The 13,007-nt window shown below is 38.9% G+C and overlaps 1 protein-coding gene across 5 annotated transcripts in view; it reads left to right on the top strand.

Moving 5' to 3' along the window:
- Positions 1–11,469, top strand: part of ITGB6 (integrin subunit beta 6) — a 133,913-nt gene extending 122,444 nt beyond the window's left edge. For all 5 annotated transcript variants that reach the window (XM_032286507.1, XM_032286510.1, XM_032286509.1 and 2 more), the window contains 2 exons: positions 3,355–3,521; positions 9,341–11,469. In XM_032286507.1, coding sequence (XP_032142398.1) covers positions 3,355–3,521; positions 9,341–9,439 — 266 coding nt within the window. In that variant the 3' untranslated portion in view covers positions 9,440–11,469. The remainder of the gene's footprint in view (positions 1–3,354; positions 3,522–9,340) is intronic.
- The last annotated feature ends 1,538 nt before the right edge of the window (positions 11,470–13,007 follow it).

Here is a 13,007-nt window from a genome sequence, read left to right as displayed (position 1 = left end):
TCAGAGAATTTTGTATCTAGTTAGTGATTTTTTTTTCAGTGAAACATGCCTTGGGCTAAATGCCTCCTCATTACTGAACTGTTGTTTGTTCTTTTATTCTTCCACACAATACGAGTGGCACCACAAATGCCATTCTGCAGAGCACACACAGATGCCCTGATGCTTTTTATTATGGTGGGTTATTATCTCTATGTTTTTGTAGTAGGAAAAAGTGAGGGAAAAAATGACCTCCCTGAGCCTTAACAAGAGTCACCTGACAGCTTCCAGGCTCCCTCTTCCTCAACCAATGTCTGCATGGTTGAGTGCCTGGGGCTTCCAGGAGCCAGCAGAGCAGAACCTGTCTGTAGAAGCCCATAGTCTCTCCCGTCTCCCATCTTTCAGACCAGGTAGGCTTGTGGAGGCTTGGGTAGAAGCAGCAAACTGAGATGTGAGAAAGGGGCATGGAGATTGATGATCCCCTGGGTCCTCTAAGCAAATTGAAACAAGAACTGAGTGAAGGGTCACCACTAGGGTGCTTGTAGACATAGGCACTTTCTTTCATCTTCTTTCTTTCCTCCACCATCTGGAGGGACTTCCAGAGCATAAGAGCCACAATGGAGTCAAGGAATGATAGTTGGGAAAGCTTCCTGGCTGGAAAGTACCAACTGGGGTGGATGCTTTACCCACAGGTTCCAACTTGGAGGCTTCAGGCCCTTGAGGTGATGAGGATAGAAAAGGGGATAGAGTGCTGTATTTGCTGTAGCTATAGTAATATTAATTATTATTTTAGCAGCTCTCATTTTTGAGCCCTTACTAATACCATTTGCCAGATGTCGTTCCATATATTTTACATGTATTAATTCGCTTAATATTCTTAACAACCATATAAAACAGGTACCACTATTATTTTCATTTTAAAGGTTAGGAAATTGAGGCATGGAGATATTAAATAATTTGCTGGGTCTGGCAGTAATTACGTGCCAGAGCTGATGTGGGGAGTTTGGCAGCCTGGCCAGGAGCCCATGGTCTGAACCACTGTGCTCTACTGCCTCCTACTGGCTGTACAATCATCATACATTTCTGAATCACAAAAATGTTAGATCAGCCTCATCCAACAGAGCTGCTAGGCAAATCAATACATAATTTAAAATGTTCTAGTAATTACATTAAAAAGTAAAAGAAACAGGTAAAATGAATTGTATTTACCATGTTATCCAAAATATTGTCATTTCAACATGTAATCAATATAAAAGCTGACATATTTTACATTTTTTTCATACCAAATGTTCAAAATCAGTGTGGATTTCACACATATAGCATAACCTAATTGGGAAAAGTCACATTTCAAGCACTCAGTAGGCACACTGAGCTACCAAACTTGGTAACACACGTAGCAGAGTTAGATACTCAGGACCTTAGAAGTAGGTGCTGCACCAACCTGCACTTGATAGTCAGCACTGTACACAGTGATAGAGGTGACCCTCTTCTTCCATATAAAGCTCCATTTTCAGTCTGAACATCTCAAGAAGCATCAGAGTATGAAAAGTGAAGATTTCTATAGTGTAAGACCTTCTCTGGCACTTGGGCCAAAATCTTTTCTTGAGAAATGGTTAATTCCCGAAGACTTTCAGTTCTGAAAATAATTATCTCTGCCAGACCACACCCATTCCTTCTTTAGTCCCTCCTGGAGGAGCCTCCTAATTCATGTCCAGGTGCAGGATTGTAGCAAGCTTCATCTTGCTTTGAGCAGGAACATACTCTGCCCCACCCCAGACATTTCTTAGCCAAAAATGTAGCCAGCATATATTCTCATGACACAAGCCTGCTACTTTATTTGCAGGAATGTTGCTAACCTATTAGAGGCAGCTATGGTTCATTTGCTATGCAAGAATATAGTCTTTAGATCTTCATACAGTAATAGCTATGTCATTAGCTCCTTTACTTATTTCTGCATAATTTCTTTACATGGTTTCTTGGCCAAAGAACAAAAGTGTGTGAGGTGAGGCATCACACTGTTAGTGGGTAATTAGTCCCACTCAGATTCACATCGACTCTAGATCCTTACCTTAAAGATACTATGGCTAGTCATATGTGTATAACTCTCCTTATTAAATATCTAAAAGCAGTAAGACTTAGGATAAACTAAGCATGATTTATTTCCTCCCTGAATACCATGGATTTTGCCTCATTTCTTGCAGAGGGATGCAGATATGTAACGTTAAATTTATGTGGGATTTTTTTCCATGAAAGAGGGGAGGATAATTATGATGTTTCATTAAGAAATGTATCATCCCCTAGGCATACTGCAAGGATTATTAGTCATTCTTCTGTGAATGAGGAAAAGTACTGTGTGATTGCAAAATTATATTAATTTCATCAATAGAGTCAAAATAACATTTCATAGACTATTCAGGTTGAAAGGACCCTACAGAACATCTAATTTCCCAAACTTCCTTGAAGATAAGAATCATTTGGAATATTTAATAATAAAAGATTGGTGGCCTTATCCAATACCCACTGAATCAAAATATTGGGGAAAGGGTATAGGAAGCTGTGTTAGTAACAAACATGAACACTTCAGCTTATTGTTATCATCAGAAAAGTTAAGGGAACACTGAACTTTGTTTTACAGATGAAGGGCCTGAGATTCAGAGAGATTAATGGGCTGGATCACATTCACATAGCCACGTACATCAGATGGGAAGTGAATCCACCTCTCCTGACTCTAGTCTAGGAACTTCCCCCAAACCAGACTACTGCTCTACGGTTCACCAAAACAGAACTGAAAGCTATCATTGTCTACTGTCTGTAAAGAAAGAAGGAAATAGTAATCTTTTCAAGGGATAGGTTTTATGTAACTTTTAATACAGTCTCCTAGACTGCCCATGATTCAAGAAGGTCCAAGAAAAAGTGATTACTTGCAACACACACACACACACACACACACACACACACACACCATTTCTGCTTTATCATGGACTCAGAAGAGGCCATTTTTTGTGATTAAACTAGTTTTTTTTCTTAATCCTCTAAATATTCCATGTGCATTAATTATCACTCTTTTGGATTCTCTTTTAAAGTCAGCCATCAAGTCTAGATCCATTACTTTGAGTAACTAAGTTCTTCCTTTATCTTTTGTTCTACTTTGAAGGAATGCAGGACTATCCTTCAACAAGTAACTCATTTTTTTATTTCAACAAGTAACTCATTTTTTTATTTCAACAAGTAACTCATTTTTTAAATTGCAGCAAGGCAAAAATGGTGTCAATATTTATCCTCTGCTGCTGAAAATGTAGATGGAAAATCCAATAAGAAATGACTTTCCAATGTCAAACTGTTGATTTTTCCACCTTATAATTTTCTTTATTTCTGCAGATTGTCCAAAGCCTCCAAACATTCCCATGATCATGTTGGGGGTTTCCCTGGCAATTCTTCTCATTGGGGTTGTCCTACTGTGTATCTGGAAGCTGCTGGTGTCATTTCATGATCGTAAAGAAGTTGCTAAATTTGAAGCAGAACGATCAAAAGCCAAGTGGCAAACGGTATGTGGAAACTTAGAGCTACTCCTTGTCTAGGGGAGAAAGAGGCTGGTGGAAGAAATTGAGAGGCTCAGCTTTCTTCTGCTCTGAGAGTTCAAATGTCACATTTTTTCTCTACCACTCTCACCATGACCCCAACAGCTTTGATTTCTGTTCTGCTTCAGGGTCAAAGGAACCTCTACTCATTCTTTAGACCCAGATGACCCTCATAGCATATATCTGTCTCAGTGCAGTGGGAATTTCCACCACAATGAAGAGTCTCTTGAGGCCCCTGAGACAGCTGCTCAGGGACATCAGGAAAGTATATTTTACTCAGTCCTTCCTCACCACTAAGAGTATCCCTCAGGTCCCATTTGATAAAGCACAGGTGCTGTATCTAAACATTTCCATAAGTTGGTTTTGTTATAATGAATGGAATAATGTTCATAAGTAGTATGATAGTTTATGCCAATTTCTATGGAAGTACTTGTTACTGATACAGTAGGCTACAAAGCAAAATTGAGATGATTTTTTAAATGCCATGCAGTTAGTTTTTCTGAATAACATAAATTTTAAACAGCGACCTGAAAAAAACCAAGTTTCAACCTTTAAGTGTGTAAACTCAATAGAAATAATTTAAGTGTCTTCTCTTCACAGGAGGCAAACAGAAAACAGGACTATAGTTTTCTGTGTTTCTTTTCCACAGGAGAGATAATTACATTTCTAGAGACCCATAGAAACAATTTCATGGTTTTAATTTCATCTCTCTATCTCTAATGATGTGTCCAGGTATCTAACATCAATTATCTTACATTGCTGATTGCAACAATGATATCACTGGAGGAAATACAGGCAGACACAATGCTTCTTTGGATTCATCCACTCAAATAAATTGATGTTAACAAATTTTATAGCAATGCCTTCAATTCGAAAAGCAAATGGAATTTTCCATTTTTGATACATTTATCTTGATAATGGATGTTTATATTTTATGCAGTTATTCTAAATTAATCATAATATATGGTACAGTACAATGAACAATGAAAAATTTTATCTACTTTATCTTTCCATTAAAAATGCCTTTAGACACAACAGCCAAATGCAATGTATGGATCTTGTTTGGATCATGATTTTAACAGTCCACCTTTAAAACACCTGGAAAAAAGGATGGGCATGGTGGCTCACACCTGTAATCTTAGAACTTTGGGAAGCCAAGACAGGAGGATTAGATCGCTTGAGCCCAGGAGTTTGAGTTAGGCAGCATGGCGAAACCCTGTCTCTACAAAAAAGAAATATAAAAACTAGCCGGGCATGGTGGTGCACACCTGTAGTCCCAGCTACTTGGGAGGCTAAGGCAGGAGGATCACTTGAACCAGGAGGTCAAGGCTGCAGTGAGCCATGATCGTGCCACTGCATTCCAGGCTGGGTGACAGAGTGAGACCCAGTCTCCAAAATAAATAATAAATAAATGTATAAAACTACTGAAAAAAGATTAATACACACTGGGCATTAGAGTGATAGCACGTAAGTATGGTTAATTTGATTAGGTAAGATAATGGCAATGGTGACATTGCTAGAAAATATCCATGTTTTTTAGAGATGCATACAGAAGGAGTGGAAGGAAATGAAAGCTTGAGTTTGCTTTGAAATAATTCAGCCGAGAGAGAGGGATAGAGATATAGTTGAAGCAGGTGTGGCGGAATTGTGATAACTGTTGAATTTGAGTGATGGGTCTTTGAAGGTTTGTTGTATAGCCTTTCCTCTTTTTGTGAATGTATGGATTTTCCATAATTAAGCAAGATTCCTCAGGAGAAGATATAATTTACTCATCCCTAACAATGTAAAAGGTAAATAGACAAGTTAGCTTGGCAACTTAGAACACAGTACTAATGAGCCCAAAGTTGTAGGACAGTTCACTTCACCTGACCCCTGGCCACAGATGTTATTTTTGACTTTCATCAGCTCTCCAACAAATGCCTGGCAATGGTGAGAAGGGCAACCAGGTAAAACAATGTGGTTAAGTTGCCACAAAGGTCAATAGCAGCAAACCCCATGACGTAATCCTGGTATTCCCATTTTGAAAGAAGGTAAACTGAGGCTCAGAGAAGTTAAGGGACTTCCCCAACTTTTGGTACGTGGTGAAGCTGGAGCCTAATTATTAATTGTTCTTCTAAGCACAGCCTTTGGTTGATCCTCCTGGAAATAATAAGCAGGTGCTCCACAAACACGCACTTGGGCAATTATGTGATGTGTATCTACTAACCAGCACATTTTAGTGTTCTCATACAGAGGCATAAGTACTGACAAGTGATTAATATCTTTAAAATAACATTATAATTAACAGTTAATTTCTCCAAAAACATGAATTGTTCTCCCTCAGGATGTAGAACATGACTGAAATTCAAATGCCAAATTTTTGTTGTTTCTTCTTCTAACATGTGACCCAAACATGCATGAAACAGAAAACCAGCATAAATGGAAAATATTATTCCCTTATTAAATTGAGTTTCTTTGAATAGCAAATGTTTGATGTTCCTGACTAGATAATGACTGGTTAGTAATTATTCACATGGATACAAAAAAGGTTTAAACTCAAATAATTCAGTTTAAATTTTACCAATACCTACTGGAAAAAAAATGTCGCTCACTGCACACATTTTGGGGTCTTCAATTTCATTGAGTTTTTCTCTAAAACCTATTTCTTTTTCAAGAAGTGGATTTTGAAACCCAGGGCCTTCCGGGACAATAGGAACAATCTGGTCTCCTGGCCATAGGACTGCATTGGACTCGTAAAGTGACAGGGTTCAAGACAGAAAGATCTTTACTCTTACCTCCTGAAACATTTCAGAGCAGCTGTAAAGAAAGGTTACCTTTTTATTATGCTTTAAAAATAATGCCACCTCCACATATTCTTTATAAAAACACAAATGAAACGTATTTAAATTCATCTTTGATTAGACATATTTTTCTAGGATGACAAGTCATTAACTTGAGGCAAAAAAATGTTCAGCCTGACATGTCTTGAAGTCATGGATTGATTTTGTACTGTGCTAAGCAAATCAGGTCTGCATTTGGCAGTTAGGCGATCATTAAGGAAGCTGTGGGTCATGACAGAGTTTTCTTATTACCACTTTTTCAGTCTTGAAAAATGTGCCATTGCATTTGCAGAATCCACAGCCTAAATTAGCACTCCCAGACTCCTGGGGGAATCAGCCTGGTCACCCCAGATGGTTAGGGGAAAACTGACCTTTTCTGAGCAGTGGAGTGCAGACTCACCTAAAATAGAGCAGGACTCAAGCCTGCATTTCTGCTGGAAATCCTGTGTAGAGAGGTTCCAATCGGCAGAGCACTAGAGAAGGCAGTATGGACATTTCCACGCCTCCTCCTGAAACAAAGCTTGATGCATTCTCCTGACCTCTGATCTTCAGCGAAGGCAAGGAAATGCCCTACCACACACAACGGCAATATGTACTTTCTGTTTGTCCACTTTTACGCTTCCGCCTTACCCTCTTATTCTGGTGAAGTCTGCTCTACCCATCCCTCCCTATAAACAATGTCTTGGCCCTAAACCAGTTTTGCAAGGGACTCACAAAATATTGCAGACCTGAATGAATGAAGTTGCTTTAAAATACAGAATGAAAACTCCACCATCAGAATTAGACATTCAGCTAAGTATCTACTAAATAACTTTGTTATCCTGTCAACGTCACCTCCTCTATAATGCATATCAGTTATATTAAGTGTGGGATATGGGTGTATTTTCTATGTTTGACATGATGTAGGGTGCACCTACAAACAAGTACCTGGTCCTACAGAGCTGTAAACTGACCCTGTTCACAGCCTGTGTCCTCTTTCAGAGTATCGTTTCTGTTCACAAACGCTCCCACTTCCTCCAGGACAGGCTCACGCTGTCATTGGTGGCTTGAACCTCTTACTTTTTTCCATCTTGTTTCTTCAATTGAGTCCCTCATTCTCCTGTAACCAACTAGATTCTAGTCTTTCAAATTTAGTAGAATTCCACGCATGATTTTTGTTTGCAAATGAGACTCCATCTACATCTAAAATCACATCAGTCTACCCTTTGCATTCAAAATCTCAAATTCTTAGGGCAGCAGAACTAGATAAGATCTGGAGGTCCCTCAGAATTATCTAGGCTGCTCTCAGGAATAGAAGCAATATGCCAACCTAGCTTTCACCCACATCCACCACCAGCCAAGGAAGCTCTTTTCTGTTTGGCTTTATTATAGAGATGGCATATCTCTTCAAAAGCACAAACAAAGGTAACATGTCACTCAGTCAGAAGTCAGGCCACTGACTCTGGAAAACATAGAAATTGGTGCAGGTGTGATTCCCACTCACAATGAGGGCGCTGACGCCAATGAGTGGGAAAGGCCAGGGAGTATTTCCAGTTTTATTCAATTCTTCTGAAAGCTAAAAGAAATGTACCAAGAAATCAAAGACAATCATGTAATCATGCTTTTTTTTTTTTTAAATCTACACCTAGAAATTGCTACCATAGCTATAATCCATGGAATAAGGTGGTCAAAGTATGAGATTTTAACTTAGAGGGTGAGAGGTGGTACCTGGATTCAATACATACTCAGTAAGGGGCTTAGAAATGTTAACTGTACCAAAGCCCTAGGGGAAAATATCTTTATAATCCTCTCTAAAACTTAAAATAAAAGGAAATTCCAGATGTGAAGAAAAGCTACAAGTAGGAACTAATGAATAGAGGCAGCATTTATGGAGCATTTGCTATGTGCTACACATAGTGCTAAAATACTTTACCTGGATAAGGTAGGCACAGATGTGGACACCAAGGCTCAGAGTAGCTTCAGTATGGTCATGTGGTGCAGCTGGGTTTGGACCCAGGCTGTCTGATGCCATAGTCTGTGTGGTCAACCTTAGAAAGTGGGAGAGAAGAAACTGTACCTTACCCAGACAGCTTCCTCCTGCCTGGAACAACCAGAGAGGCCCGGTCCTTCTGAACCTTCAGATCCTCTTGGCTACAGCACCACTGCTGTTGGCACGTGGGGACACATCTACAGCCCAAAAAGCACAGCTGAGCTACCCAGGAGTCCCAAACACAACCTCCCCACTCCCCCAAGGGCAAAGCCATTTTGCCTGGCCTGGCTTTGGACTGCTACTCTTTCATGACCCCAGGGTTCCCCACATCAGTCTCTTGTGGTGTTCTTACACACTGTTTTGCATAGCAAGCAAAAGACAGCTGGTTCTTTGGCTACTCAGGGCGAGTATTAGCTGTCCAGAGGATGGTTCCTCACTCCTCCTAAGTAACTACTTTCTCCCCTTTCTGAATTTTAATCTCATCTTAGCATGATTATTTGTGTCGTTTGTTTGATGCCTCTCATCAGTAACACGTTTGTTAAAGGCAGATACTGTGTCATTCATTTTTGTATGTTTCTAACAGTTTCACTTTTCCCGTATTTTACTTTTTTGGCTTTGATTTCACTTGTGGTTCACCTATCACTGTTCATGCTACTCATTCCATACATACTGAGTACCTGCTCTGGGGCAGGGACTCAGTGCTGGGAAAACAGCAGTGAGCACAACAACCAAAGCCTTGTTTTCTATCCATAAATTCGTGCATTATTAAAAGGGGTAAGATTTTTTAGAATATACATATGGGACTTGTTCTGTATATTTAACAAAATGAAAATATATAAATTGTAAAACACTAAAAGTATGAAATACCAAACGAATCAAAATTGTTCCAATGGTTTCCAAGATTAGCTTGACTCTCCTTTTCCAATTTGCATTATATCTTAAAACAGTATAATAAGAAAATATACATACTTTCACTTGAATCTTTTTCTTTTTTTTAGGGAACGAATCCACTCTACAGAGGCTCCACCAGTACTTTTAAAAATGTAACCTATAAACACAGGGAAAAACAAAAGGTGGACCTTTCCACAGATGGATAGAACCACTTTATGCATGAAAAAAGTCTGTTCACTGATATGAAATGTTAATGCACTATTTAATTTTTCTTTCTTTGTTGCTTCAAAATGAGGTTGGTTTAAGATAATAATAGGACATTTGGAGATAAGTCATTCTCTACATGAAGGTGAGAGACTGTTGGCAGGTTCAAAATAATCAAGAAGAGAAATATCCTTAGCAAAGAGGTGACTTTGGGGATCATTTGAGGAATACTAACTCTGTTGCATTAATCCCTCAAAAAAATCATCAAAATGATTCATGGGGGCTTGATTTGCATTTGAAAAATGTTTGAAATTAGAATCTCATTTGTTTCAGGAATGCAGCTACCTGAGTTCTTTGTCTCAGCAAAGTCACAAAGCCCATATACTCAGATTATGTATCTATACTTGCCAATTAATTCTAAACCCGTAGGAAGTATACCCTCTCTTAATCTATGAGAAATGAGATTCTGGTTTTACTTTAGCTAAGAGGATGCAATTCTTCTAAAGATATCCCAAATATAAGATTGAACATTAGGTGATAATAATTTTTGTGCATTTATACACACTTAAATGTTAAGTACGAATTTTGTTTTACAAATGAGGAAGAAATAATTTATAAATTAAGAAGTCACTTATAAAAATAAAAAGATAACAACTCTATCAGTTTATTTTTAAATTACCTGAAAAATGATCTTCTACACTCAGTTTTCTTTTTGACCCTGAGTTTTCAAACTGTTACTTCTCTTATATTTCTCAGTCCATTTCACTCAGGTGCACGGTCTTTTAAACCCTGTAATTGTCAAACAAAAGTTTCTTTTAAAAAAAAATTACCCTAAATGGTTATTTTATTCAAAGAGAGCTCCAATAATATAAACGGAACATGTGTTAAACAGAATAAAATTTTTAATGGCTCAAGTCAAGCATATCAAGAGTATACAAGTCTTAAAGGCTTTTTAATACATATTCTTTTCCCATCTACATAACCCAACTTGCACATTTTAGCTGCATGTGGTGAATATGCATCATATATTTACTTTAAGAGATAAGACTTCACTTGCAAAATACATGTGCAAATTAGGGATCCATCAGTTGATGGAAGAGATGGACTCTAGAATATTATTTCTTATGGTTATTACTTCTTTACAAAGCACTTTAATCTCACTTGATCCTCATAAGGAAACTAAGGCTCGGAGTGAGTAGAACTGGGTTCAGAATCTAGATCTTCTAACTCCAAGTCATTTCCTCTTTCCACTGCAGGAAACTGCCTCTTTCGTCAGTGAAATAATAGAAAGATTGTGTTAAGCAGTAACAGTCATTTCTTTGAAAATGTACTGAGACTAAACAAATAACATTTAAACTACTGGCATACAGATGAGGTATTGTACTTTGTGCAATGTTTATTATCTTTGATTAATTGTAATGTGAAGCCTTTTACTAGGTGAATAGCTCATGATGTAGTAGAGGCTTTGTGGTTGTCCACTGAATTGTCACAGCAAAATCTGTAAGTTTCTTCAGTTCTACAAGATAGATCTGTATACATTTGATCATTTGGAGACTCTTTTTCTGCTGGTTTCTGAATAACTCAAGTAAATCAGACCTTTATGGAGTACCCAGCTAGATGAAAGAATTATTGAACAATCACCTTGAAAATCTGAAGGGCTGATATACCTCCTATGTTTCCTGACTGGAGCACAGAACCCGGGAGAAATCTGCTGCAACATATAGGTTGCAATGCTGATGACACAACAACAGTCGTCTCCTCTATGTGGACTTACTGTTGTATTTTTGTATTATTATTGGAATGGGATTTTAGAAAATAGAAGTTACCTTTGTGTGTGTTTTAGGGTAGAGTAGAATCTGCTCTTTCTCTGAGTACTGTTTTGACCCCAGGCAGGATCTTGGAAAGGCCAAAACATTAACAGTAGTACTTCTGTTCACTGAAGAGTTATGTTACATGAAGATAAAATGGTTTTGATGTGTTTATTATTGTATTTTGTGTTGATGTAAATAAACATGGTAATTTAAACAATGAACCTTAGATGGATGACATTTTCTTTTATTTGCTTGGTACAAAACCCTCTTCTTGAATTTCTGGATTCCTCTGTGACCTGCTCTGACTGCCTTGCTGGTCTTGGTCTGGGGCCAAGGAGAAGAGCAGAAGGAGGCAGACACAGAAGGCAAGAGACAGCAGGGAGCAGGCCTGGACATCACCACCATATTTTGTAAAGTCAAGTACTTTAGAGTTAGTGTTATGAACTGATATATATTACCTTCCACCCCCAATAGCCCCTGTCCGACCAAAATTCATGTATTGAAGTCTTAACCCCCAGTATCTGAGACTAAAACTGTGTGCTTAGAAATAGCACCTTTAAAGAGATAATTAAAGGCTGGGCACAGTGGCTCACACCTGTAATCCCAGCACTTTGGGAGGCCAAGGTGGGCAGATCATGAGGTCAGGAGTTGAAGCCCAGCCTGGCCAACGTAGTGAAACCCCATCTCTACTAAAAATACAAAAATTAGCCATGTGTGGTGGTGGTCACCTGTAGTCCTAGCTACTCAGGAGGCTGAGGTAGGAGAATTGCTTGAACCTGGGAGATGGAGGTTGCAGTGAGCCGCCTGCCTTGGCCTCCCAAAGTGCTGGGATTACAGGCATGAGCCACAGGGTCTGGCCAATCTCCTCTTCTTATAAGGACACTCCAGCCTGGGTGACAGAGCGAGACTCTGTCTAAAAAAAAAAAAAGAGAGAGAGATAATTAAATTAAAACAAGGTGACGGAGTTGGGCCCTGGTCCAGTATGACTGGTATCCTTATCAGAAGAGGAGATTAGGACACAGACATAAGGAAAACCATGCGAAGATACAGGAACAGGGTGGCCAACTACAAGCCAAGGAGAGAGGTCTCATAAGAAACCAACCCAGTTCCCACCTTGACCCTGGACTTCTGGCCCCCGGAACTGAGGAAAAAATAAATTCCTGTCATTAAGGCCCCCCAGTCTGTGGTGCTTTGCTACAGCAGCCTGAGCACACTTACATGGTCAGGGAGTCTATTCTGCCCATCCATTTGCTAGGTGTCACGGTGCCATGCTTACCTTCTAAATCAGGAAAATTAACACAGAGAGACTAAATGCTGCCAGAAGGAGTCAGGTTAATCATTCTCTTAGGCCCATTTCTTACAAAAGGACAGGCAAAGTCAAATCCAGAGTTACTTATATCTGAAACACACTCTCTCATAAACTAAAGGCCAAACGTCTGACAATCGAGAAACTGCTCCTATTTTGAACAGCACCAAGAAAGTCACTTTTCTTCTTAATTTTTGCATCTGGGAGGTGGACTGCTTGTGTCTTCTAGCAGCTGTAACAATTCCTAACACATTAGCAACTCAATAAGTTTATTCAACAAATATTTATTGAATGCCTGGTATATGCCACTGTTCTTATGATTATGGATATGGTGAACAATGAACAAAACAAGTAATCTCTATGCTTCCAAGCGAGAAAGAAAATAATAAACAAGTAAATATACATTATCAGGGTCCTGGACCCAGTTTGTGCAGATCCCAGATCCACTTGGCT

The sequence above is a fragment of the Sapajus apella genome, unplaced genomic scaffold (assembly GCF_009761245.1).
Source record: "Sapajus apella isolate SASKATOON/1434 unplaced genomic scaffold, GSC_monkey_1.0 scaffold18, whole genome shotgun sequence".
Lineage (NCBI taxonomy): Eukaryota > Metazoa > Chordata > Mammalia > Primates > Cebidae > Sapajus > Sapajus apella.
The sequence above is the reverse complement of the archived record's forward strand: the minus strand, read 5'-3'. Positions and strand labels throughout refer to the sequence as shown.